The sequence below is a fragment of the Oryzias latipes genome, chromosome 4, assembly GCF_002234675.1.
Source record: "Oryzias latipes chromosome 4, ASM223467v1".
Lineage (NCBI taxonomy): Eukaryota > Metazoa > Chordata > Actinopteri > Beloniformes > Adrianichthyidae > Oryzias > Oryzias latipes.
Window position 1 is genome coordinate 20782803 of NC_019862.2, and position 26603 is coordinate 20809405.

The 26603-nt window shown below is 41.8% G+C and overlaps 5 protein-coding genes across 8 annotated transcripts; 1 reads left to right on the plus strand and 4 right to left on the minus strand.

The window, feature by feature from the left end:
- Positions 1–601: 601 nt before the first annotated feature.
- Positions 602–9990, minus strand: LOC101158844 (elongation factor 1-delta). 3 transcript variants are annotated; one of them, XM_011474249.3, is made up of 9 exons: positions 9857–9964; positions 3900–4020; positions 3581–3652; positions 2527–2589; positions 2227–2314; positions 1453–1559; positions 1163–1360; positions 889–1083; positions 602–708 (listed from the first exon to the last, which is right to left on the minus strand). In XM_011474249.3, the coding sequence occupies exons 2-9, from the start codon at positions 4014–4016 to the stop codon at positions 670–672; spliced, it is 879 nt and encodes a 292-aa protein (XP_011472551.1). In that variant the 5' UTR covers positions 4017–4020; positions 9857–9964; the 3' UTR covers positions 602–669. The 3 variants fall into 3 exon arrangements, with proteins under 3 accessions (XP_011472551.1, XP_004068159.1, XP_023810154.1); XM_004068111.4 differs by lacking the exon at positions 2527–2589 and having other exon boundaries at positions 9857–9990; XM_023954386.1 differs by lacking the exons at positions 2527–2589; positions 9857–9964 and adding an exon at positions 4400–4509.
- On the minus strand, positions 4180–9918 carry LOC111947325. The gene is made up of 4 exons (XM_023953865.1): positions 9860–9918; positions 6759–6815; positions 4459–5655; positions 4180–4188 (listed from the first exon to the last, which is right to left on the minus strand). The coding sequence occupies exons 3-4, from the start codon at positions 5653–5655 to the stop codon at positions 4180–4182; spliced, it is 1206 nt and encodes a 401-aa protein (XP_023809633.1). The 5' UTR covers positions 6759–6815; positions 9860–9918.
- Positions 9991–10510: 520 nt separating the features above from the next.
- On the minus strand, positions 10511–12345 carry pycr3 (pyrroline-5-carboxylate reductase 3). The gene is made up of 6 exons (XM_023953867.1): positions 12270–12345; positions 12107–12171; positions 11837–12016; positions 11546–11758; positions 10805–10897; positions 10511–10714 (listed from the first exon to the last, which is right to left on the minus strand). Exons 1-6 carry the CDS (start codon positions 12343–12345, stop codon positions 10511–10513), a joined length of 831 nt encoding a protein of 276 aa, XP_023809635.1.
- A 3517-nt stretch (positions 12346–15862) lies between these two features.
- LOC101159812 (protein brambleberry) lies at positions 15863–21870 on the plus strand. Of its 2 annotated transcripts, XM_011474251.3 has the most exons (14): positions 15863–15932; positions 16030–16076; positions 17017–17255; positions 17475–17603; positions 17686–17871; positions 17954–18176; positions 18316–18432; positions 18516–18695; positions 18779–18985; positions 19066–19216; positions 19434–19489; positions 20209–20333; positions 20415–20533; positions 21610–21870. In XM_011474251.3, the coding sequence occupies exons 3-14, from the start codon at positions 17019–17021 to the stop codon at positions 21737–21739; spliced, it is 1860 nt and encodes a 619-aa protein (XP_011472553.1). In that variant the 5' UTR covers positions 15863–15932; positions 16030–16076; positions 17017–17018; the 3' UTR covers positions 21740–21870. The 2 variants fall into 2 exon arrangements, with proteins under 2 accessions (XP_011472553.1, XP_004068164.1); XM_004068116.4 differs by lacking the exon at positions 15863–15932 and having other exon boundaries at positions 16011–16076.
- A 44-nt stretch (positions 21871–21914) lies between these two features.
- Positions 21915–25090, minus strand: tsta3 (tissue specific transplantation antigen P35B). Its single transcript, XM_004068117.4, has 10 exons — positions 24960–25090; positions 23997–24154; positions 23803–23917; positions 23591–23719; positions 23446–23519; positions 23241–23374; positions 22978–23109; positions 22819–22898; positions 22374–22473; positions 21915–22289 (listed from the first exon to the last, which is right to left on the minus strand). Exons 2-10 carry the CDS (start codon positions 24152–24154, stop codon positions 22234–22236), a joined length of 978 nt encoding a protein of 325 aa, XP_004068165.1. The 5' UTR covers positions 24960–25090; the 3' UTR covers positions 21915–22233.
- Between the last annotated feature and the right edge of the window lie 1513 nt (positions 25091–26603).

Consider the following 26603-nt stretch of genomic DNA (forward strand, 5'->3'; position numbering starts at 1 on the left):
TAATCCAAACACAAGGAACCAGATGTTCTGGAGCGTCTCCTCGTTCTCTCAGCAGGGATGCTCTGATGTGTGCAGGCTGGGACATTCCTGCATCTGGAGGAGTCTGCAGTGCAGCTCATCCGCCCTCAACATCTGTCAGAGAAAACAGCAGCAGCCGGAGGAGGATCCCTGCAGCCGCGTAGGGTTAGACGGCTGCTGGATCCCACCGCACCGCCTGCGTTTGGCCGCGAGGCGCAGCTGCAGCAACACAACTCATTCACAGCGATACAACAGATGACCGGTGTGATCATCAAAAGGTATTCTTTTGTTTTAAACAAATGTTTTTGTGGAGTTCAGCTCCATAAATAGACTTAAATGTTTCAGCATTGTTATAATAAAAGGGAAGAAGTGATATGAACTTTTTCAGAAGTTGTAAAACAATTTGTGTTCAGTATTTCACTGTGATGAAAATTAACAAATTCCTGAAAAGACAAGGACTTCCTCTAAGGAAAAATGTTTTTCAAAACTGAACCTTGGTGACACAAACTGGTCCGATATGTCCAACCCTTTAGTGAATTTTATTTCATTTTTTCAAAAAGAGAGAAGGTCAAACAAGAGCAGCTTCAGTGCAAGAATGTTTTATTAAACCGTCAACACATTCAGCAGAGGAACGAGACGGACGTCCACAGATCAGATCTTGTTGAAAGCTGCTACATCAACACTCTGAACCTGAAACACAGCAGAAAAAAAACACATTTGTTTATGGTGGCTCTATTTTTCACCTTCTAAACTGTTTTTCACTCCACTCAATGTTCTTGAAGCCTTTTTCTTTTGATGATGAAGGACATAAAAGAAAATTAAGCTTAAAGTTGCATTTCAGAGTTTTCTTTTTTCAAATTGTGAGCTTACAAAGTCTTCAAACTTGGTGATCTCTTCTTCCAGCAGGTCAGTTCCCACTTTGTCGTCCTCCACCACGCACGAGATCTGCAGCTTCTTGATACCGTAACCCACAGGAACCAGTTTGGACGCTCCCCATAACAGGCCGTCGGCCTGAACCGAGCGCACGCACTCCTCCAGCTTGGCCATGTCCGTTTCATCGTCCCACTGCAGGAAGCAGAAGAGCTCAAATGAAAGGGAGGACACGGAGTCCACTGAAGCTTCATTCAAAGAGTCTTCTACTCACAGGTTTAACATCCAGTAAGATTGAGGACTTTGCGATGAGAGCAGGCTTCTTGGCTTTCTTCTCTGCGTACTCTTTCAGTCTCTGTTCTTTGAGTTTATCCGCCTCTTCGTCCTCATCACTACCAAACAGGTCTATGTCGTCGTCGTCCTCGTCGTCCTCTTTAACAGGACAGCTGTTCTTCTGCTGCACAGCAGAGCCCTGCAGGAAGTGGGATTACACATTAGCTAAAAATTACTTTTTTGTTTTTGAACGACAAAGCAGCGGAAGCCGACCTGCTAAAACCAACTTACATTTGTGCAGGTCCGCAACGGCGCCGCAGTCACGGATGCAGGAGGTTTTTCCAGAACGGCAACTCGACACTCCAGCCTGGAGAGCGCCGCCCGCAGGTCATCCACCACTGAGGGGACAGGAGCAGAGTCAGAGCAGACACAGGTACAGACAGCAATAGGATCATCATAATACAGGAGATGTAGGACCATCAGTATGTAATGCATGTGATGCATTTGTGCTGCCCGTCTTGCATGTTTTGACCAGCAGGGGGCTCTGCAGTTAAACCTCTTTCAGATCCACAACGGAGTAAATGTGTGAAAAGGTTACAAAACATCTTCAGAAAGAGCAGAAACCCTCACTGATGCATTTCTGATAGAAAGGAGGACATTCAGTCCTTTTATTCCTGAAGCAGAAGCTTTGTTCACAGAACAAAGAACATCTCTGCAGACGTGAAGACGAAAACACTGGTGGATCTGTGACTATTTATGCACCGCTTAACCAGGCGGATTAACTTCCTTAAAAACCTGAGGTGTAATTATGTTCAGGCATCAGGAGACCGAGGCACCATTTCTTAAGTATGTCTATGAAGACTCTCATTCATCCAGGTAGATTCCATCATAGTAGTAGGTTTAAAGGTCGTCATTTGACTGTCCAGATGACAACCTTTAAAGCTACTACTATGACACCATTTTTAAGTTCTACTTACACAAACAGTCCCTTAAAAGCTGCTAATTCCACCTTAAACTGACAGGTTTTGCTTTTGCTTTTCTGGGTGAAGCTAATAATAAGCCCACCTTTGTGTAAACTGCGGTTCTCCAGCTCCAGGCTCTTGATGCGAGAAATGAGTTCTCCTTGATCGGCTGGGTTGTTGCTGGCGGCGTTCTGCACAGATTGAGACGGTGAAGAGTTTTATGTGGACACGTGAAGCGGATGAACCCAACGAAACACTGAGGCAGACAGAGGAGGATCACAGCAGAGCAGCTTTAGCGGAGCACGGACCCCAACAGAACATTAAAGACACCAGAGCTCTTTGACAAAAACAACCAGAGGGGAGAGCTTCCTGTTAGTGACACGCCATGTCTGCAGGCACTTACAAGCAGGGACTGATGGTTCAAGGAGGACTGGGCTGACCCTCTGCTACACAGTGTAGTCTTCAGCTAGCAGCAGGAGGAGATTTAAGGTATGAAAAAGGAAAGAAATCAGGGGCAAATGGAAAAAAACACAAAGAATCACAAAATTGGATGAACATGCAAATGATAAATATATAGAAATGAAATTGAATAAACAGAACTTTAAAAAACAAAAGGAAGGTGGATAGCATTTAACATGTTCCAAGCATGGACAGATATAAGCTGGAACATCTAAACCAGGACAGAAGATGAAAAGAAGAGGAGCAGTAAAAGCAAGATACCTTCCACCACCTCCAAGTCTCAGTTAAGACGTCTATACCAAACACAACTGAAGAGAAGCAGGTACACCGCTGAGAGACAAAGATACCACACTGTGGCATTCAATCAGAGATGAACTATAAAGCTCTGATTCAAGTCAGGAAACCGATCATCCTTTGCAATGTTTCTAAAGCATAAACCTATATGCACACCACCCTGGGCAACACATGTTCAAGTAGCCACTTCCACTGAAAAGTCTAAGCAGGTATCCATAAATCCACGTTTCGCACTTGTGGGTTTAAAACTGGCGTTCAAGCATAGCTGTGCACATCATTACAACCGTTTGAGCTCCAAGTACAAAACGCTTGGTCATTGAACACACATTACCAGCTAAACCAGGTCGAACTTCAGCCACGTACACACTGGAACGCACTTCAAGTGCCTTCTTGAACCTTGGTGTTCACACTAGAGAAGCAGGAAGGACCTGCTTCTTCATTTTCTACTTTTTACTGACACATGTTCGCCACTTACAGTTATTGGCATATCTCCCAAATTGTGCACGAAACAGAAAAAGATCTGTTTATTGCTAGTGTCCTTGCAATGGTGGATATGGGTGACCATCATGTCAGAAGAGTGGCGCCGGTTTATCTCGATTTGAAAAACAGGCAGGCGTCGTCAGCCTTCTACATGAACTGTCCAAGTCTCCCCTCGAGACAGCTCTAAGCTCTAAAGACGAACAGAGCGTGTGCACAAAGCTTACCCCCGCTAAAGATTTCTGGATGTTTTCTCTGGCCCGAGCAATGTCTTGGAGAATGGCGTTTGCACCGACATCCTGGAAAACACAAACAGTAGCGAACATTAATATGTCTTCTATGTTGTCTGAAATGAGAGGAAGCTGCAGTTTTAAGGGTTTCCTAAAATGAATCCATTGATAAAATAATGATAGATATGCTAAATTTCTTTAAATGAACGTCTTTACTGTCGTTACTAAAAGAACGAAAAGCCAACAGCTTCAGATCTGTCATCCAATTCATATAAGTACAGTGAAGGTGGAAAACATTAACAAGGAGTGCAGTAACCTGCGTCGTCTGTGCAGCACCACCGTTCTTTTGCTCATAGAAGCGTCTCTCTGCCTCATCATAGCGAGGTTTGTCAAACCAGATCTTCTCCTTGGCCAGAAAGTCTACTGAAGTCATTTTTCTGGAGGACAGAGCAAAGACAAATGAATCATGGAAATCAAGAAAAAACAACTCCGCTACACTAAATATTATTCTTAAAAGCCACAAATGGGAATATTCTGCACTGATGATTATTTTTCTTTAAAATATGTTCACTACACAATCTGCCAAAATATATGGTTTAAGGAAACTGGAAAAACAATGATGTGGAAAAAGCAGCAATTAAGGAACATCAAAGAAACCCCAAAAGATGAATAAATGAAACAAAAAAAGAGAGACACACAATGTAAATGAAAAAAAAAAAAAAAAGAGTATTCAACAAATGGGAACGTGTGATGAGAACGGAAAAGACACATGAACTAAAACATCTGCTGCAGTTCCCTCTCCATGTTCGCTCATACTTGTCCCTTCGTGAGCCCTTGGAGGCAACTTTTGCTCCTGCTCGTCGATTCTTCTTCACTGCACAGCCTTTAGCTGCATTGGTGCCATGGAAACGACTCTCTGCAGCATCCCACCGCCACTTGTCCAGCCACACTCGCTCGCTGTCTGGATGGAGGAAGAATATTCCTGGTGTTTCTTCTTTCTCCTGAGCCTCAGCTGGTTCCTCCTCCTCCTGGATTGGGTGAAGAGCGTGGAAAACCTCAGCTTTACCAAGGAGGACCAATGGTTTGTCCTCCACCAGCTCCTCATCCTCCTCTTCTTCCTCTTCCACAAGACTCTGAGGATGGTCGTTGCATCTGGAAGTGGAGGTGCAGCTGGGCCTCTTGGAGGAGTTGTTACCGTACATGTTTTGGTAGAAGGTGGCCTCAGCACGGTCATACAGTGGTTTGTCAAGCCACACCCCTTTTACCAGCTCAAGAGGGATGCGGGGAAGCCCGTTAATGGACTGTCGAGCCACTGGGGTGGCAGCCGCCTGCTGGATGACGGGGGTGGCCGGAGTCTGAGCTTGAGATTGATACCCTTCATCGGGCGTTCTTGATGCAGCGGGGCAGTTAGGGGAGGAGGGGAGGACTAAAGAGTTAGGAACTGCTGGCAGGGCAGAACCTTCAACAAAGCAGCGTTCCGCTTGGTCGAAAGACGTCTTGTTGACCACAACTGCCTGTTTGACATGGTGGCAAGCCAATCGATCGCCATGGTGACAGGCCGGTCCTAAGGAAACTGGCACCACAGCAGGCGCATTGTTTGAGCGTTTTCCTGAGGATGGAGGTGAGGGTTTAGACTGGGGGGTCTTGGGAAAGGAGGCAGTCAGCCAGTTCTGGTACAGGCTCTCTGCGCGCTCGTAGATGCTGCGCTCAAACCACACATTAGCACATTCCGACTGCAAGCCGTTCAACACATCTTGCTGGTTAAAGGCCTGGCTGGTTTGTTTTTCCGGTTTTTCTTCTTTTTTCACCTTTTCGACTTTCCCTTCTGGGCATTTGTCGGGATTAGACGAGCGTTTCCTGCGGCGGCGTGATTTCCCACAGCGTTTCAAATCTCCATTCAAGCTGCCGCTCTCTGGAGATGATGACGCAGTCTCCCCGTTTCTCTGGCCCGATTCTGCCTTTTTACTACCTCCCAGAGCCGCTTGTGTGGACTGGTCCACTGGACAACGACTGGGAGGGGAATCTTGCTCCACTTTATCCTCTACAGAGCTCTGGGAGATCTTCTTTGACATCTTTGAGCAGTTGCAGGAGAAAGAATAACAAGTAGAGACTCTTGGATTAGTTAAGAGAAAAGCGAAAAAAGTCGAGACAAAAAGTGATTTCTTTTTTATGCCTTTTTACAAAATACCTTTTTTTTTAACTTTATTACAAAGTCGTACCCAAAACTACAGTTGAAAGCAAACACAGAAGTCCTCCGATGCATGCAGAAAGACGGAAAACGTCCATGCAAACTACTCAAATTATTAAGATAGCTGACTTTTCTGAGCTGCTAAAACAGAGACCTTAAACTGTGTTTACAGTCAACAAATTTAAAAACAAAAGAATTAACATCACAGCATGCAAAGAATGAAGAGGTTCATGCTAAATAAGTTCCTAAAGACCAGGGAGTGTTATTTATTTAATAAAATAACACATTCACGTGCATCGAAAGCTAGGGTTTATTCAGACCAGAGTTAGTCTCCCCTGATAATCCAGAACAAATTTTCAGTTTGAATACAACTAAACGTATTCTGGTCCGGGACCTGTCTGGTCCATCTTTCGAAGTGGTCTCGGTTTGTTTCCAATTGGACTAAGCTTGAGTTCGCTTTAGGATTCCTTAGTCGGAATACAATCCTTCCTCGGAGGGAAGTATTAACAACTGGACCAAAACGGCCACCATAGCGGTTGGTCACGTGATGTAAACAGTGTAGGAATGTAGCAACTGATGAGTCGCAGACAAATGTAAAGCAATTATTGCCATTTTATCAAAGAAGAAAAAATGATCTAACTGCTTTCACACATGGCGCGTCTCCTTCCCAGTAACCGCCTTGCAGCATGCCTCCGCCGTCCCAAAGTAAAGTTCAAAACTGGTCATCGACATGTAAAGTTTTAATAGGATAACAGTCCAGATAAGGATTGTTTGTTCTCTTGTTGTTATTGGCCCACCCTTGTAGCTCCAAGGCAATGACTGACGAGATCTGTAGTCACATGGTTTTGTTTTTATGGACCAAGCTTTGGTCCATAAAAAATAGGCCGCTTGATGCCAGTCTGAATACACCCTTATTAATTAGTGCCACCTACATTCAAAAGACATTTCTAATTTAAAAAAAATCAGAATGTAAGCTTTTTAACTCACCTTACTCAGTAAAGATGTTGAACTGAACTTAGTATCAAAGCCAAAGCTCAACACGTTCTTTTCATCCAGTTTTCAGAGAGCCATTGAAAAAGACATTAGATATAAATAATCTAAGATGTCAACATTTTCAAAGACTGTGTAAGTGTCATCTTTAACCCTTGTGCTATCTTAGATGACCCCACCCTGAAGGCCTGCACACCGACGCGAAAAAACGCCAGGCGTTAAAGCGTCAAAAAAAAAAAAACGCCTCGGGTTCGTTTTTTTTTTTCGACGCGTCGCGTCGAAATCTACTCGACCAATGAGAATGGCGCTTTTGCTCACGTGTCTGGAGCTTCTGAAGTTACAGTAAAACACAACTTGGGGGCGCTCAAACACAAAACTGCCTTGCTGAGCACACATACCAGCGAAGAAGATAGACGCCAAGTAGCGTCTACACTGCCGCGAAGCAATAATGACGGACATTCTAAAATATCCCCGACCCAGAGCACCAGTTGGGGCTACTGGTGCTTGAAATATTCATGTTTTCTTTGTTTGATTCTGACAAGCGTGTAAATACTTGCTCTCTTCTTCTGAGTGAAAAGCGACTTTCAGAAGCGTAAAGTTGCGCAGCGCCACCTTGTGTACAGGAGTATTTCTGTTTTACATTAAGCGCCATCTAATGTCAGGGAATGAAATTGCATGTTCGCTCCACTCATCGTCAGCGAAAATCGCCTGGGTGTGAACACAAAAAACGTGGCGAAAAACGCTGGCGAATAAGGCCTGTTCACACCGGGACGAATTTCGCCGGCGATTTTCGCCGACGTTTAACGCCTCGTGACTAAACAAAGGGCACCAATGAGAGTGTGCACACCGACGCGAAAAAACGCCAGGCGTTAAAGCGTCAAAAAAAAAAAAAACGCCTCGGGTTCGTTTTTTTTTTTCGACGCGTCGCGTCGAAATCTACTCGACCAATGAGAATGGCGCTTTTGCTCACGTGTCTGGAGCTTCTGAAGTTACAGTAAAACACAACTTGGGGGCGCTCAAACACAAAACTGCCTTGCTGAGCACACATACCAGCGAAGAAGATAGACGACAAGTAGCGTCTACACACCCGCGAAGCAATAATGACGGACATTCTAAAATATCCCCGAACCAAGCACCAGTTGGAGCTACTGGTGCTTGAAATATTCACGTTTTCTTTGTTTGATTCTGACAAGCGTGTAAATACTTGCTCTCTTCTTCTGAGTGAAAAGCGACTTTAAGAAACGTAAAGTTGCGCAGCGCCACCTTGTGTACAGGAGTATTTCTGTTTTACATTAAGCGCCATCTAATGCCAGGGAATGAAATTGCATGTTCACTCCACTCATCGTCAGCGAAAATCGCCTGGGTGTGAACACAAAAAAACGTGGCGAAAAACGCTGGCGAATAACGCCTGGCGAATATTCGTCCCGGTGTGTACGGGCCTTAACGCCTGGCGAATATTCGTCCCGGTGTGTACGGGCCTTTACATTGACGTGTTATTCCTACCATGACAAAGGTGGATAAAGGTGGAAAGATTTCATGTAATCCATGGACAACAGTGAAGATCACAAATCATTGAAGAAAAAAGGTTCAGAGCACTGTCTAGTGGGTCTAGATGACCCAACTCCCAATGTTAAAGTGCCTAGGATAGCACAAGGGTTAAAGCAGTTCCCAACAAGCAAAAACAAACTGACTCCCTTCTAGTCTTTCACTCGTGTCTGATAATCTACAGGAACTTGACAGTTAACCCTACAAGTGCCTCAAAAGGTTCCATTTATCCTTCCGCTTTACATTACAAGGAGCATGAACCTTTGGTTAAGCACAGCTTTCAAACATATTGATTTTCTTACTAAATAGATAAACAGAATTGACCAAAAAAAGGGTTTAAAAAAGCATAAATGTGGTGCCTGGGGGGGGAGGGGGGTGCATACGTATGCAAGCAATTTATTCCAAATGCATATTAGGAAAAGATTTATTTATTACTATTCATTATACGTTTATTATGCATTTATCCACAGTTTCCTCTGATAGAAAGGCTTGTATTTATGCAATCTGCATTACTTTCAGGACATGTAGCAGAGGACTGCAAGCCGCCTTTAAATTTCCCTTCCAGGATCAATAAAATGTCGGATTTAGAATTAAAAATGTTGAAGCAGATGGTGGTGCAGGGCCAAGAGGGAGCTGCACAGCGAGTTACTAATTAATTTGGGAGAAAAGGGGATTCAAAACGAGCCAACAGCATCCGCTTACTATTAAAGTTTATTTAGTATATGGAGCTGCAAATGAAAGGTAACAGATCTCTGTTGTATGCTTATTACTATAAATAAAATGCACACATTTTCATTAAGGATCAGACAAAAATACTAGCTATAAATGTTGAACAACATCATGCACTGATGTCCACATCTGGTTTTTGAAAATGCTCTTTTTAAATTCTTAGACGGGGACTTATTAAACAAAAGACATGAATCATCTATAATAGTCGGTTTATGCTAGTACGGTAGGAAAATAAAACGTGCAAATATATATAAGGGACCGATTATTCATTTGCGAAATGCGTTGAGGATGGAGAACTGCGATTTTAAGCCAGGAGACCCATTATAAATTAGTTGTTCCACTAAAACAAATGTACAATATTTTATGTCTTTCTTTGGCAGCTAACGCTGCCAAAAAGCTCTATAGGTAAATAAATGACAGGAAAATGTTCTATAGTTTTTATTTTAAAATATAGAAGGAGGACGACATTGCTAACCCTAACGTTAGCTAGCTTTTTCCTCTTTAAATGCTAATAATCATCGGACGTCGCGTTGTCCTTTGATTTGAAGCGTCTAAACTTAAAATACAATTATTAACAGGAATGAATAAGTGCCATGAAGGGAGAAGGAGGATAAAACCGCACACGCGGCCCCTGGTGCCGGCGTCCAGCAGGAATGACAGCCGCTCCGAGTGGTGTTAGCATAAGCATCCATTCAGCTAGCCTACTGCTAGCTAAACTTTGACCTCATTTTCACCAATATTCCCCATCATTTTTTTTAAATATGACAAGAGTAATCTTCACGCAGGAGTCTGGATAATGAAATACCGCGAATGTTACTTACTGCTTTGTTTGCCGTCTGGTCGGTGTGGGATTTAGGCCGGTGCCTTCAGCGCGTGCTCCTCCAGCGAAGACTGACAACGGGAAGAAGGAAGAGGAGAAAGACAGGAGGAAGAAGCGGTGGGTGTGTGAAACCTGAAACTGGAGGATGGGGGAGGGGCTTTCTTTAATTTTCCTCGCGAGAATGCCACGCCCTCTTTCACAGGGTTTCTAACCAACCTACTCCTTTTATTTATTCCTCCTTAAATCTGTGGATTTTGCAAAAAAAAATATAATGACATCTACTATATTAGTACTTTTATAAATACGGTAACATTACTTTCATTTGCAACAAATTTACTTTTGTTTAGGCAAAGAAATTGGTTATACACCTATTTATATACTTATGACATCTGATTGTTTGATTAATTTATTGTAGTAATCCACAGCTACTTGAAAATCCACTTTTCAATCCTTTTGAACCTCTTAATTAAAAAACTCTGCATTATCAGTGTGCATGGAAAATATGCAGCAGCGTATCCATATGAAATCATGTAGCTGCTAATGTCTTTTTTTTTTTTTTTTCGTTCTGGAGGTTCCTGCAGAGCAAAGAAAGCCCATCAGGCTTTCCTCTTTAATCACAGTTCATGTCTTTAAAGGCAGGTTGCAGCAGCTGCCATCACTTGGTGCTCCGTGCTGCAGACAGTCGGCCGAGCTCCCTGGCTCTCTCGGTTGCCGCCTCCACGGCGCTCATGGTGGACGCCCTCACACCACCCTGCTCCAGCGTGTGAAGTCCATAGATGGTCGTTCCACCAGGCGTGCAGACCTCTGAGCGCAGCTGAGCTGGGTGTCTCCCTGAATCCCGTAATAGCCTTCCAGCACCCTGCAAAGCCCCAGACAGTGTTTGAGATGTCGTAAGCATGTTTATATGTAAAAAAACAACAAAAAAAGCTGAACATTTTGTGAAACTGACCAGGACTGTTTGGGATGCGATGCTGTGAGCCAGAGCGCTTGGCATTCCCATTTTAACGGCTCCTTCTGCCAACGCTTCAGCAAAAAGATACACCTGCACAGAAGAACCAGCAGCATCAGTAACGCTGTCTGCAGGTTTGACAGGTCCTTCTTCAGGTAATTTCACACCAATTCACATGTGAATGATGCAAATATGATGTCAGAAAATAAAAACTCACAATGACGATGTAGAACAATGTGTAACTTTTTCCTTAGAATTGAAGTTGTCTCAGACCAAAGCCTACATTACAAATGCAGAACTCATTTGGTTTCCCACTACAAAACAAGTTAAATAACTTTCATTTTAATCCAAGGTTTAATAGAATATGAAAATAGATTCTTCATAATTGTTTTTTAACCAATTACTTTCCTGACATACTTGGAAGTTTTAGAAGCAGGGGTTAAAATAAGTCCCATTTTGCCTTTTTAAAATAAAAAAAAACACTAAGGCATTTTTCTGTTTTAAATTCACCAAAAAAATAGAGTCGAATAAGTCAACTGCAAACATTTTATTACTTTGACTTTATCTATTTATGCTGTAAATTTTACAAAGATGTCATAACGCTTCAGTCTGTTTAATACTCTATAAAAAATGTGGAAAATTGTAGAAAAATTGGCAAACATTTGCACTAATTTTCTTGTTACATTTGAACGTATTAGTTTGCATTAACTTTAACAAACGTTTCATGGCTGTGACACTCACAAAAGCAACGCCACTCCCACTCAGACCCGTGTGGATGTCTATCCAGGCCTCAGGTCCCTCCTCCACTAAACCACAGCAGTGCAACAATGAGCGCAGCAGAGCGACATCGTCTGGCTTCGCATGGGATCCCCGTGCAAACAGCAGGGCCCCCTCCTGGACCACGCACGGGAGATTTGGCATCAGGCGGATCACAATGGAGTTCTCGGGGAGAAGCTAAAGAAATGAACACAAAGCTAAAGCATGAGGTCTTTAAGTCCTGACACCAGAGTTTTTTCTGAGGGCATCACACACCTCCTCCAGCGTTGCTATGGTGACTCCTGCCGCCACAGACACAACGACGTGTCTGTCCGTGATGTGTGGTGAGATCTGACTGAGAACTGGAGGAACCAGGTGAGGTTTAACGGTGATGAAGACCAGATCAGAATCGCACACCACCTCTGTGTTTGAGTGAGTTACAGCAACACCAAGCTCCTGAAACCAATAACACACACGCACACCAGCGTTGCTCACTCTGTCCATGTGCCACAATGTGTCGTCATAGCAACAAACAGGAAAACTCACCTGGAAGCGTCCCAGATTCCTGGAAGACGGTGCGCTCACTTTGATATTTGAAGGAAGAACATTTCCTGTTAAGTTGTGCAGACAACAGATAGTAAACTATTTTGTTCAAAATAAGTTTCAAAGAAGAGAAAAAAAACGTACGTAAAAACTCCTATGAATTTACCCGACAGCATGCCCTTTGTGATTCCAAAAGCCATGTTCCCGGCTCCAACGAAGCCGATCTTCAGCTGCGAATCCATGTCCGGATCTAATTTCACCTGAAACGATAAGAAAACATGAAAACAGCCGTAAATAAAGGATCCAGCTTGCAGCATTAAACACACATGGGTGCTGAAAAACCCCCAGAAGGGATCAGTAAATCAACAGAAACCACGTAAATTAGTGAACACATTTCTACAGCTGTAATTCAAACGGTCAGAGCTGCGTCACAATATAACTTAATGTATCTTTGTTTCCTTTAAATGCTTAAACACAAGTAGATTTTGATTTATAAATAAGATCATAAAAATGTTTCTAATGAAAAGAATTTTTTTTTCACATTCTAACATTATCAAACTAATTATGTCAAATCTTTAGGTTTTTGTACAAAAATGTGACATCAGTGCTGAACCCTCAGTCCCTGCCATAATAAATGGCACAAAAATATTTATTAAGCCATTTATTAAAAACAAACGACTGAAATTGGAAAATTCTAAACTAGATTTAAAACTGGCTTTTTTGCCTATTTTTTTATTTAAAAGAAAAAAATTATAGAATTAGGCTTCATTTCATCTTCCCACTTTTTTTTAAAACCTAAAAGATTTTAATTTAAAAAAATGTGTTCAATTGAATCAATCAGATTACAATCAGCTTTCTGACGTATCCTGGTGTTTCATAACCAGTTTGGGGAACAGTTTCCACTGTTAATCCCACAGAACACTCTGCCCCGTCTCCTCTTTCTCCAAGAAGCATCTGCATGACAGTCAGTGTTTGTTTAGAGGAGCAGCTGGATATCTTTGTGGTGTAAATACCCGTTTTTATTATTTACTTATTTTGCTTTGTTTTTACAATTAGCCTCAAATTTTCCCTCAAACCCAGGTTACTTCCACGCATATTAACACATCCACCACAACAACCAGAGTGAGGTGGAAAAATGCAGCTTGTTGAAAAACTGTCACACATTTCTGCATCAAAGATTGTGGCCACTTCCTCCAGGCCCCGGCCTTCAAACCCCTTACAGGGGGAAATCAGGTTGGCATCACATTCAATCCTGACTGACAGGTCACTAATCCAATTGTCCCTTTCACCATAACAGATGCAGCAGCAGCGTCTCTTCATTCTGGTTCTTGACATCACGCAAGAGCATCCTTAATCCAGTTATGAGTTTACGGAGCAAAAACAAGTCTGATCTGCTGCAGCACATAGGTCTATTCACATGCAGATGAGTAATCAGGTTACAATCAGCTTTCCAGGCAGCCCGTTCTCTTTAGGGTCATGTTGACAGAAAGCTAGTTTCTGTGAAGGCATTAGGTTAGTTTCCTGAGTTTCTGCCAGGGTAACCCGGTTGTCTGGCATGTTAACACCGCAAGCAGGTTTTCTGCTTACTTTCTCCAGGTGTGCATTTGCCCGACAAAGTCTGCAGACTTAGCTCCCAGCCGCTGGATGAAAGCAGAGATCAATTACGGGAAGCTGCGTATATGTGCAAACTGCTGTTTGTGTCACCGCACATTTCCCCAAGAAACCAGTCAGTGCATGCAGAAGCCCCAAAGCTGCAGAGTGACCTCAAAAAACGAGTGCTTTAAGCACTTCCAAGGGAGAATTATTGCCAACTGCTGCTATCCGTGCAAGTCTCCAGACAATCTAAGGATTTATGAACAATGCAGCAAACCAAAATCACAAAAAGCTCCGCAAAAACTCATCTCTAGCAGCGGTGGAAAAGCCATTTGCACCAGAAGCTGTTGCTTCAAGGGTGATGCAGTGGAGTCCTGTGTGGGTTTTCTCTGGGCACAGCTCAAAAACATGCTTCATAGAGTCATTAGTGAACTTTACCACTTAGTTTGTGTGTAGGCCTGCATTTGGATGTAGCAGGTATATGAAAATAGTAGGGGTGTAAAGGTTAATTGACTTTAGATGAATAGATTTATGTTCTTACAATCCAACTAGATTAATCTGAGGTAAATTGTTAATCGAATCGACTTATCCCAATTTAAAAATGAAATAAATAAACTATTATTGATCCTGGAAAATACCATTAGGATTGAGGCACCATATTTTTAATAGACTAAAATGTAAAATTGACCATCAGAGCGGACAACACACATGATGACAGCAAAATATGATGAGTCCATCATTCCAGTCCAGTGTGTGGAAAGACCTTGAGTTTAGCAAAGACGGGACCATACAGTGTGGTGGAATGCATTAATGATGTTCTGTTTGGATGTGTGAATAGATTTGTCATTAATTGTTGTTTACTTTTACACATATTTAATTTACACTAGATTATCTTGCAAAAAAAATAATACAAGGAATCTGGAAAACTTAACCTGCACTGTTCAGTACCAAGTATTGAAGTTTTGGCCAAAGATCGATTTTAGGTCAGTGATTCGAATACTATGAATCGGATCGTTAAAGTGAATCATTACAACCCTAGAAGAAATAAAATTAAGATTCATGAGAACAGTTTTTGAAGAGAAGGATTGTGTTTAAACTGTGCCCATAATTTGTAAAACTACTACGTTACTGCTGCATGTATCAGAAGATATTATGAATGAACAATGTAACGCTCGTCCATTCATTCATTCATTGGCTTCACTGTATATAGATTGAAATCGCCTCCGCGGTCGTCGCCCCTACTATTAAATCCAGGTTGTGGGTGCTGTTGTCCGGACACGGCTGCGGCCACGGCAGCATGGACGCTTCTCCGTCCGAGTCCTCCGTCTGCTCGTCGTTTCTGTCCGAGTGGACCCCTGCTCCCACCAAAGGGTGTCTGGACTCCATGATCGCGACCATCGCATTCTCGTAGCGCCGCCAGCCCTGCATTTTGGTGGGGGCTGGGGAATCCGGCTCCCGCTTGAACTTGTAATAAGCACTTTTGAGAAGTTTCCAGCGGAACTTCAGCTGGTCCACCGATCGGTGGTAGCCGGCCGCCATCATTCTCCTGTGGGCCACCTTAAACAGTTTGTTGTTCCGCACTTTCCGCCCGTCCAAGCACTTCTTCATGTCCAGGTCCTTGAGGATTTCCAGGAGCAGTTCGGTCTCCCTGACGTCCCAGTTCTGCTTCTTAATCCCGGACTCCTCCATTGTGTCGCTGAGTGCAGACCTGCTAGCTCCGCCGCTAGCCTAACCCGCTAGCATGTCAGCTGTTTGGGGGAAATGCGGAGCGGAGTTGCTCCGGATCAGGCGAAAAAGCGGTCGAAACGTTGAAAAGGGGGCGAGCAGGAGAGCAGCCCTGCTCCTACATCAAACCGGGAATGGCTAAAAAAAAAATAATCCAGGGCAGATTAGATTAGAAATACAATGCACGTGTTGGTGGTTGGCTGGACAACCATAAAGTAACAAGGAGTGACAAACACGTGATACCTTGCGGACATATCGGTAATCACTGGAGGCGGGGTTTTCGTTTTTACCTGTCTTTTAATCAGAGCTACTATTTTCCTCGGTTTGCTACCACGAATTAGCTTTCAATGTGTCATTCACGGCACTTACACTCTTGGCAACCAGCTGACAGAAACTGAACCTTGGACTGGTTTGTAATTTTACCTTGGTACTGGCGCCAGGAGGGGCGGCTCTTGGTCGCTTTGAAACACGTTGCCGCCCGCAGTGAGAGTCGTCCTTTGAAGCTGAAGCGGTGAGTAAATCGAACATACCCCAAGCATGCCTCTAAAAAAATGCGAGTAATTCTATTGGTTGAGGCGGGACGCAAATAATGCTGTCATTTCCATCAGCTGTGCGGATTCAGACCTGTGTAGGACCGTCCTGTGACACTAGACAGGTACGTGCTATTGAGATTTTTGCCTATTTTGGGGGAAATGTTTGTCTTTTTAACCTAAAAACAAAACTTACTAAATGTTTTACCATTTTCGGGTATCTCGTGTCATTTAAAGTTAAACGTGTTTATTCGCTATACTTTTTTCTACGATTTATTATATATGATATATACGTTTTTTTTTCGTTTGTTTGTTTTTTTTTTTTACCAGTAACGTGAAGAATCTTAGGGGTGTTCTCTGTTAATCCCAGGGGTACTGCAGAGACATGCCTGGGCAAAATGGATGTTCATTCATAGTCCTGCGAAAATGAGTTTTGTTGCTTTGTCAGGTTTTTTTTAATACACTTACCTGATTAAGAACACACATAGCATACGTTTTATTCATCAACGTATCAAAGCTTATAAAACAAGTGACAAAAAGCTGCTTTAACAGTCATTAAACATTTGTAGATATTTGCGTTTACTGCCACCTATAGACGCGTTTGGGTACTGCATCACATTTATGTCCCCCAAACTTATATTTTTTTGTCTTTGTCACCTTTAACTTTTGTAATAAATCGAATTTCACTGTGTTTAAAATGTATAGAAATATATTATGTACTTAATTTCAAGTAATAGTTGAAAATGTAAGACTAGCTGGACTCAAAAATCTGTATGTTTTATGCTGAAAATGCAGATATTTTGGACAATAGAGAAGATGGATACATTAGATAATAAAGCATCCAGACACAATGTAATTATTGGGGAAAAAAATGCATTACGTTTTAATTATGATTATTTTATATGAAATCTTGCGAAATCTTTGTTACATTTTGGAAAAAAAAAATGTTTTTCTGAATTTTGAAAACAATTTGTCACTTCAAACTGAAATTGTATACAGATTTAAAGAATCATTTGAGAGCAAAAGTTTTTCAACACATGGTGTGTAAATTTGACTGACCCACAGATATGTGTCTCACGACGCTCCGCCTGCACCTCCTGCTGACCGCCTGCATACTGGCCTCTCCTGCAGTCAGCGGCCTGTTTGAGTGGCTACGGTCGGCGCCTCTTCCTGCAGCAGCACCACCGTCTCCTCCAGCCCACCTTGAAAAGGATGCTCCGTTTGAGATGATGACTGCAGACGAGAAGTTTCTGGCGGAGGCAAAGCAGATGGAGCACAGTCCGTTGACCAGCTGTCATTACAATGTAAAATCTGGGAATCTTCATAATTTAAGCTTTTAATGATAGAACTGTTTGGACATTTTTCTAAACCTGCATGGAGATCTTAACCAATTGCAATCACTTTTGTTTTTTTTTTTAATCTAAAAGTTACAACAGATTTTTCACTAAATGATGCCGGCAGAGGAGGGCTGTAGTTGATGATTTAAAAAAAAAAAAACATGGTGGTGTTTGTCCTCTTTACAGGTTGTTGCTCAGCTGAAGTCGAGCTGTGAAAATCTCTCTGAAGAAAATCTTGCAAAGCTCGGAGTGGCTCTGTTTAACTGCCAAGCAGAGGCTGAGGGGCGACTGACGTTCCCATGCACAGACGAAATGGTAAAATGGCATAAAGTGTGTACAAATGGAAAGACGAGCAAATAAAATAAAAATAGTTAATTTTTTCCCTTTTTCTTTTCAGGGCATCAAAGAGTGCACGGCAGGCATGGATTCAGACACATGGAATGCATATCTCATTGTAAGCAACCGCGCGCGCTCTGTTTGTTATGCAACCCGGCAGCAGCTTTTCCGGCGCAGAGCGGAGCAAACTGTCAATGCCCTCATCTCCACGGCAACCAGCCAGCTGGATGCAATGAAAGACCTGAAGGTTAACTTTCCTCCTGTGCCACATCTTGTAGAACCAGATTCAGGTTGATTGTGCCTTCTGTGACTCTGCTGCTGTCAAACAGGAGGGACAGCAGGAGCTGAAAGAACTGACTTCTGCTTCTCTGGAGAAGCTCCTGGAGGGTCACAGCACCCTGCAGGCTCAACAAGGGAAACTACACGAGGGCCAGGGTCAGATGGAGAGCTCGCTGCGGGAGAACCTGGAGCGTCTGGGTCAGGAGAAGGCCCTGATCGCCTCGGGACAGCAACTGGTGGCTCAGCTCATTCAGAGCATCACCCAAAAAATGGGTGAGAGCTTAAGTGCTATTGGGATAAAATGTCCCATCTAAATCTGAAATGGAACATCTGCTCCAGGTGTTTGGGTTTATTAGTGCTTTTATCTAGCATTAGGTTAATGTGACGCTGCCCGTTTTTATTTTTTGTCCAGAGAATGTTAGCGAAAACCTGCAGATTCACGGGTCGGAGGTGCAGGACAGCCACAAGGCGATTGTTGACGACCTTACTGAAGTCAGACATCAAGCTCAGGACATCTACCAAAAGATTGGTACTTGGAGGAGTCCAACCTGAGAGGAGTAAACCCATGAAAATGTTGTTTTAATCCTTTTTCTGCTCTGTGTGGCTGAGCAGACCACAGCATGGGGGAGTTTCTGCTCTACCAGGACCAGACTTCACAGTACTACACTGACCTGATGAACAAACTGGAGCACATGAACAGCACTCTGGGATTCATGTTGCACTACCTTGATACCATGCAGACCCGTGTGGAGGAGAGGCTTCACATGATCCAGGGCTACCTGGGCTGGGCAGGTGAGACGCCACATAACTGATCGCCCCTAAATCAAAAAAATGATCTTTTGTCAAATCAAACCGTTTTTATCTTATTTGTGCAGGTTTAAGTCTGGCAGCCATGTGGACATGTGTGGTACACATAGGCTACTTTGTTTTGTGTGCGGTCCTGCTGACTTTCCTACGGTGTCCAGCATTCTCTCGAGTCCTCCTGCTGCTCACCGTCCCCCTGAACGCGGCGGCGGAAGTCAACCAGCAGCCGGCGCTGGACCTCGGCAGCCTCAGCCTGCTTCTTCTCACTCTGTCTTTGGGTACGGAACCAGCTGCTCACGCAGAGCAGACATCTGCAGTGCCCGGCAGCCTTTCCCACCTTGTTATCTGGCATCTGCAGGTCACTGGTGTTTGAAGTGGCTGTGCACGAGCTTCCAGGTGAGAGAAAAGCCGGCTTCTCCATTTTCACTGGCTCCAAACAACAATGTAGAGCCACCAAAGGAGAATACGATGACATGCAGCGAGTATCCACCTTCTTCTACACCACAGAGGTGAAGAACAACTCATGTTGATCCCAAAAGGTCTGGAGCAAAAAAAAGCGCTTGAGACAAAAGGTTATATAAGGGTATTCTAAACAATTTAAATGTGAAAGATTTATTGAAATCAGTCATGAATAAGCATTGATTACACTCAAGTTTTTTTAAAGGGGTTATCGGGGTTTTCTAATGGGTTTAATTAACTTCTATGCAATAAATGTTTATTCCTCAGACATGAAAAGGACTTCATGGAAGATGACCTGCTGCATCAGGGCAGTTTTTTATCAGGTGAGTATAAGATGGAAAAAAAAAAGTAATATTTGTTGTAAATGTAAAAAAAAACTTTAATTATAATTTTCATTAAAAAGGTGTGTTTGGGGAGTTGCAGTTAAAAAGTACCAGTTTGTGTATAGAATAGAAATGGAACTTATGGGGAAAAAAAGAGTAAAACACAAAGTTTATATTAGTAGAAAATACTTATTTTTTAAAGATTTTTTTTTAATGTTACAATGGATTTAAAAGTAACAAGACATTATTACTAAAAAATTACGGTAGTTCTCTTCCCCACTTAAAGCATTTGTAAATGATATGTAGTTATATATTGATAGTTTTTAAGATACTTTTGAGTGGTGTTGCATGTGGAAGTTTACAATGGACCAGCTGTAATTTAATTTTAAACAAATATGACTAATTTACAATTTAAAAAAAATAAAAATATTAAAGAAAACAGCGTTCACTCTCTGAACGCTGTTCAGCTTTCGGCACATCCCACAGCAAATTAGGTTTCAGTAATACACACGGGGTTTGGCAGAGTTTTACACTGGATGCCCTTCCTGACACAACCCTCTATTTTATCCAGGCTAGGGACCGGCACAAGGAGACCCAGACTTGGGACCCCTTGTTGTAGTCGGGCAGTAGCACAGAGGGTTTTTGCCCAAGGACCCACACTGGATAAATCTCACAAGACGCTCTCTGAATCCCCTTTCTTATTTTCTTTTTTTATCCAGGTGATCTCGAAGTGTCAGTGTCTCCCTTTCCAAATAAACCAGTATGTGAGTCAAGGTTTGGACCAGTACTCGACTCGTTGAATCACTCCACCCCGAGACCCAGAACAACACCGCTTTTCTCAGGGGTGAGCAAGTCCAGCTTCAGTGGACTGACAAGTCAAAAGGTCTACTTTTGTCTGCTTGTGATATCATAAATGTTGTTTCAGGCCCTGATTACTGACATCACTCCGAAGAACCTGGGGCGGGGCTTTGACGCACTGAACGACTCGCTTGGTTTCAGGAACGACTGGAGAGGTTCTAGTCCAACCCCGTCACTCAGCAACAGGTGAGATCTTGCAAAAACCTGCAGCCACATTAACGGATCTTAATCTTTAACAAAGAAAAAATGACCTTCTGTAAATCCAACCCTTAAATGTTTTTTTCTGCTCAACTCTGCTGATTATGTTGACAAGCTCTGACCTTGAGCTGATCATCCATGCTTTTATCTCCTCTCGCTTAGACTATTGCAATTCTCTTTTTACTTGTTTTAACAAAAAGTCTCTTAAACGTTTCCAACTGGTCCAGAATTCTGCTGCAAGGCTTTTAACTGGAACCAAAAAGTGCACTCATGTCACCCCTCTTTTTATCTCTACATTGGCTTCCTGTTAAATTTAGAATAGATTTTGATTTTAGTTTTTAGAGCCTTGCACGGACAAACCCCGAACTATATTTCTTTTAACTCCCTACACTCCTGCACGTCTGAGGTCCACTGATAAAAATCTTGTGTTCCAAACCCTTTTTTTTTAAACTAGGGGAGACCTCGCCTTTCAGGCAGTCGCTCCCCGACTTTGGAACGACGTCCCCCTGTCTCTGCGCCAGATTGACTCAGTCCAGTGTTTTTAAAGCTGAAGTTAAGACATTTTTTAGGAGCTTTTAGCTGACTTTTACTTGTGTTCACTTCTGCCTGTTTGTTTACTTCTATGCCTGTGTGTGTGTTTATTGGGTCTCGCTACTGATTTCATATTGTTTTAACATTGTGAAGCACTTTGTGAGTCGCTCTCAGAGAAAAGTGCTCTATAAAGATTTACTTACTTACATTATAAAAAATAACTATTTTCAAGGGTAAACGTAATGAACATTTTCAGAATAAAATCTCAGTTGCAGTGGCTAAAATACAGATTCAAACTGCTTTTTTTATGTAAAAATTTCTGGAAAAACGTTGCTTTACTTCTACACACTGAAGATAACTTTTTTGCTGCTAAAAATAAGCATCACTTGCTTTATTGTCAAGCAACCACTTGCCTTTATTTTCTAGTCAGGTGAGCATTTGTATTGCTTAGATGCTGCTGTATTATTTGAACTGTTATTGAGCAATGATTTCCTGTCTTCCTGTCAAACAAGTAAACTTCGCCACCCTTGTAGCTCTCTGACAGGCCGCCAGCTGTGCAACGGAATCACAAAAACAGGAAAAGCTTGCAAAAAGAGAGCTGTCCCTGGGCAGGAGTACTGTCGAGTCCACGAAGGGGGTCACACTTCCTACGCTCAATCCTAAACCTCACTTTGAGTGGAGTTTGCAGAAGCTCGACTGTTTTTTAAAGCAGATTTTAAACAAACGCCGCATATGTATGATCAGTTTGTCTTCTTTTTGTGATTACTTTTTTTAAATAAATTTATTTCACAACATGACAAGATTCCTTTTTTCCCTATTAACTAAGACAATAAGACATTAGATATAAAAAAAATTTATTCTGTGCCAGTGTACATAGGAAAATTGCCCCGTTGAATCAAATGCATGTCAGGTTTTTCACAATCAAGATCATTAAGTGCAAACTAGTTTCCCCACTGAAAACGTAAAGAAATGTTGAATATTTTGAAAATGTTACCATCACCTCCATTTCAATTGAGCTGATTATTCAAATGAAACCAACATAAATATGCTTAAGACACTTTACTGCCTGCAGCGCCATCAAAACATCTGTCCCCCTGAACACAAACATGTCCTCTGGAGCCGTTGACCTCCGCTCTGCTGCTGGTTCTGCAGAGCTTTTACTTCCGGGCAGTTTCATAGTTTGCGACAAACCAGTCGCATGTTTCCTTTAGAGCTGCAAATGAGGAAAAAAAACTTGATAAATTAAAATCTGCGTGCAATTATTAAAAAAAAAAAAAAAAAGAGTACAAGCCCGCACCTTCTTTGAATGGGGTGAATTTAAAGTCTGGCAGGTAGCGGTGCAGTTTAGCATTGCTCGCCGTTTTCTTGAACTGGCCGTCAGCTTTACTGGTGTCATACTGACCATTAAAGTTCAGGAAAAGCTTCAGAAACTTCACAAAGTGGTAAAAAGATTTGAGAGCAGCCAGATTACAAAGTGAATCAATCCATGAGTACTATACCCACAGGGATAAGGATCTTACGTTTTATTAGCCAACACTCAGTTGCCACCAATCCTATTAAAAGCTTTATGCGTTAATTCTATATTGACGCGTTAATTACTTAAATGTTGACTGATGATCATTTAAACGTTTAGCGTTTAAATCTATACATAAAAAGTATCAAACAAAATTTTGAATGTGGTTTAATAACTGAACATGGATATAGGAGAATCGGAGGAGAGAAAAGCTCGCCTGAAAGGATACCACTACTTGTCCTTTAAAGCCCAGAGATTCAACCACAGCTTCTGCTGCTTCTTTGATGGAAACTTCATCTTCCTCACCAACTGGAAACAGAACAGACATCCTTAAAATCACAGCTAAGAGCTCAACTTGTCTTCGGTGCTCATGCGTAAGAGGACTGACCAGAGAGAATGATTGGATCAACTTCTGGGTACTCCCTCAAGACCCAGAGGAAGAGTCGAGCCAGGTCCAAAGAGTAGATGAATTGTCTCCTTGGGTTACCGGAACCCCAGACCGTCAGAGGCTTTCCCTCCTCTAACAAACAACAAAAATTCATCCTTCATTAAATATTTTGCATTTCTATCGAGTAACTTAGAACTCGGATTTGTTGCAACGATCAGTCCACCACAGCCAAACATTTTGACTAGAAAGAAGAACCTGCTGACTTTGAGCTATGTATGTTTTGTGTATGAGTCCCGGAAGGACATGGCCGTCCTCGATGCTGAAGTTGTCGTGAGGACCAAACACATTTGTGGGTATGACGGCTGTGTAGCAGCCTCCGTGCTGCTGGAAATAAGCCCTGTGAGACACGTCAAAACAAGAAAAATGAGATTTTTTTTTTTTTTTTTTTTTTTAACACCATCAGCATACCTGTTGTGGACATCGATCATTCTCTTTGCATAGGCATAGCCAAAGTTGGAGTCATGTGGTGGACCGTTGTGGATCTGTTAAAAGAGATCCTTTAAAAACTCACTGATTGATGTAGACAACATTATAGAGGAATCCAAACTCTTACCATGGTCTCATCAATAGGATATGTAGTTTTGTCGGGAAAGATACAAGTAGACAGACAGGACACCACCTTGACTACGCCCACTTCATGTGCCGCCTGCAGCACATTATCGTTGATGTAGATGTTGTTTCTCTGCAAGAGATGGACACATCAGCAGCTGAATCTAACAGTAGTTCATGCAAGTGCAAACACATCTTTGAGCAGCATCTCCATACCAAGAAGTCCAGGTTGCACTTCATGTTCTTAAAAAGCCCTCCCACCATCGCAGCTAGGTGGATGACGTGCGTGGGCCGATGCTTCTTAAACACTGCCAGCGTCTCCTCTTTGTTTCTGTAGAGACCGCACTTTAATGCGTTTGTGTTGATTTTTTTCCTGCCGATGCATTTTAAATAGGATGATGTTTTCTCACATGAGGTTGGCATCTTTAGAGGACAGAAATATCCACTCTTCTCCCTCCTTGGCTCCTCCCTCCTCTTTGACCACGCGACGTATTGCCTGACCCACCAAACCAGATCCTCCCGTCACCAACACCCTCATGGGGGCACTGCTCTGACCCTGACTGCTCATCTAGAAAAAATGAAAGACAAAGTGCTGAAGTTCATCACTGCATGCAACATTTAAATTAACATATTTAATTTGTTTAATAACCAGTGGCTAAAGGGTAGCCCGGCCTAATTTTGTTTAATCTTTTTTGAAGCATATTTTTAAAAAATAAAATAAAAAATGATTATAGTGACTCAAATGTACAAACCTGTATGGAATTGGCAAAATATGACTTTCCTAAATAACTATAATGAAATATAGAAAATCCAGATGGACCAAAATAACAACTTCTTGTCTCTAATTTTAAATAATAAGTGATAGTAAACAGATCTGAGTAAAATAGGCTTTTAAATAAGTACTGACGACTTGAAAATATTGTGTGCACAAGTGGGTGTGCTGCAGATTCAGGTAAATGCCACGTCACTTAGTTGGCACTTAAGTAAATTTGCAAATGTCTGCAAATAATAAGAAGAATTTAAGTCAGGAAGCTAAAGATAATCTTACGCGTCTACTATAACATACACCTGAAAACTACACAGTTAAGAATAATTAGAAAATTATATATACATTAGCCCACTTGGATACGTTTACCCCATTGTCTGCATTGAAGTGACCAGTAAAACCAGTAAGACCTGCTCGAAATTAGCCAAAGTTTCCACTTGCTAGCATCTAAGCGGGCAAACTTCCCTTCTCTGCGGGTGTTGAATATTTAAGACAGAAGAATAAACCTTGCCGGTAGTATGAGCTTCAAATCAAATACGTAACCGTGTGCTGTTAAAAAAGGGTGTGCTTTCTAAATTAAATGAGCTGTAGACCGGTAAAGTGTTACCTTTTCCGAGGGGACACGAAACCGGCGTGGAATCACAAGCCACTTACAATGAAACTTCCGGAAACAACTTTCAAAGTAAGGCTTTTCCTTTTGAAAAGCGGAAATGTTGTGACGACAACAAATGTGGTCAAGGTTTCCACAACTTTTATTTTTAAAGACAAAATACAAGTTCCGGTCTTCAGACCGTCTAGACTAGAGTAATGTTATATCCAATGAGTTATATCGCTAGAGGAGACATCACGTGATTCATCATGGGAGGAAAGGACCGCCATCTTGGTGAGGTCAAGTCACTGCTGTAATGCATGCATGTGAACACATTTTTTAACATTTGACAGGCATGTATTTTTTTCTTTTAATGCTGCAGGGCTTCATTAATAGTACACATATTGACATGCATGATGCTGCAGGGCTATTATCGACATGCTGCTTGATCTACGTATAATTTGCTGTCGACATAAATGTAAACTTTATTTTGTTAAACCTATACACAGTATAAAAGGACTAGGCTATTATAGAAATATAGATTTATACATTTCTGACTCAGTGACTGAACTTTTCTTGCAGGTTTCCAATGGATCAGACTTAAGGAAAAAGCCTTAGCTGTCACAAGAGCTAACCCAGATGGATCACTGTGGTTACTAACTAGCAATACAGTCTGGCAATGTTCAAAACATTTTTGGAAACAGATTTTGATAAGAATCCAGACTGTTCGTTTGAAACCCGGCACCATGCCATATGTGTTACACAAATTGATCACTCACGAATAAGTAGGATAAATCTATTGTTTTTCTTTGTTTTTTAGGGTAAATCTGTTGACGTTTTGTTGAGCTATTATTTATTTATTATTATTATTTATTGACTTATTATTGACTTTTTATTGTTATTATTTGACTTATTTATTTATTGCTATTATTTATTATTTTTATTGATTTACTATTGATTTATTATTATCTATTCTTATTACTGTTATTATTGACTTATTGTTGGGCTTTTCTAAATAATTTATAATTATATGTCAAAGAGGTCTAAAACATCTAAATGTTTAGAAATAATTTTTAAAAATTATTTTTAATAATTTTTTAATTTCAAGAAGTCCTGCAACTATGCATGCTTCATTAAAGTTTGAGCTTCTAAGGTTGACTGTTTCTCTTATTTAACAACAACAAATGATCTCTCTCTCTCTCTCTCTCTCTCTCTCTCTCTCTCTCTCTCTCTCTCTCTCTCTCTCTCTCTCTCTCTCTCTCTCTCTCTCTCTCTCTCTCTCTCTCTCTCTCTCTCTCTCTCTCTCTCTCTCTCTCTCTCTCTCTCTCTCTCTCTCTCTCTCTGTGTATATATGTATGTATATATATGTATGTATATATATGTATGTATATATGTATGTATATATGTATGTATATATGTATATATATATGTATATATATATATATGTATATATATATATATATATATATGTATATATATATATGCGCTGCTTAGATGCCACTAAAGGCAAAAGAAAGCATTGTCATGTGGGCGCTGACGACCTCACCAAGATGGCGTCGCACTCCGCCACCGCCGGCCAGGTTTCCCAAGCGGGCGTGTCTCCTCTAGCGAAATCACTCATTGGTCTAGACTAGTCATCGTGGGTGTAAAAACATTTGCAAG

Coding starts and splice junctions, on each gene's coding strand:
- LOC101158844 (XM_011474249.3), bottom strand. CDS start 4,016: ATGACTTCAGTAGACTTTCTGGCCAAGGAGAAGATCTGGTTTGACAAA. Junction 2,315..2,526: donor TGAACCATCAGTCCCTGCTT/GTAAGTGCCTGC, acceptor CAATCTGTGCAG/AACGCCGCCAGCAACAACCC. Junction 1,361..1,452: donor CGTTGCGGACCTGCACAAAT/GTAAGTTGGTTT, acceptor CACTTCCTGCAG/GGCTCTGCTGTGCAGCAGAA.
- LOC101159812 (XM_011474251.3), top strand. CDS start 17,019: ATGTGTCTCACGACGCTCCGCCTGCACCTCCTGCTGACCGCCTGCATA. Junction 17,872..17,953: donor ATGCAATGAAAGACCTGAAG/GTTAACTTTCCT, acceptor GCTGTCAAACAG/GAGGGACAGCAGGAGCTGAA. Junction 19,217..19,433: donor CCTTCTTCTACACCACAGAG/GTGAAGAACAAC, acceptor TTTATTCCTCAG/ACATGAAAAGGACTTCATGG.
- pycr3 (XM_023953867.1), bottom strand. CDS start 12,345: ATGGATTCGCAGCTGAAGATCGGCTTCGTTGGAGCCGGGAACATGGCT. Junction 12,017..12,106: donor GGAATCTGGGACGCTTCCAG/GTGAGTTTTCCT, acceptor TATTGGTTTCAG/GAGCTTGGTGTTGCTGTAAC. Junction 10,898..11,545: donor GTGGGAGTGGCGTTGCTTTT/GTGAGTGTCACA, acceptor TCTTCTGTGCAG/GTGTATCTTTTTGCTGAAGC.
- LOC111947325 (XM_023953865.1), bottom strand. CDS start 5,655: ATGTCAAAGAAGATCTCCCAGAGCTCTGTAGAGGATAAAGTGGAGCAA.
- tsta3 (XM_004068117.4), bottom strand. CDS start 24,154: ATGAGCAGTCAGGGTCAGAGCAGTGCCCCCATGAGGGTGTTGGTGACG. Junction 22,899..22,977: donor TGATCCAATCATTCTCTCTG/GTCAGTCCTCTT, acceptor TTCTGTTTCCAG/TTGGTGAGGAAGATGAAGTT. Junction 22,290..22,373: donor ATTCACCCCATTCAAAGAAG/GTGCGGGCTTGT, acceptor CCTCATTTGCAG/CTCTAAAGGAAACATGCGAC.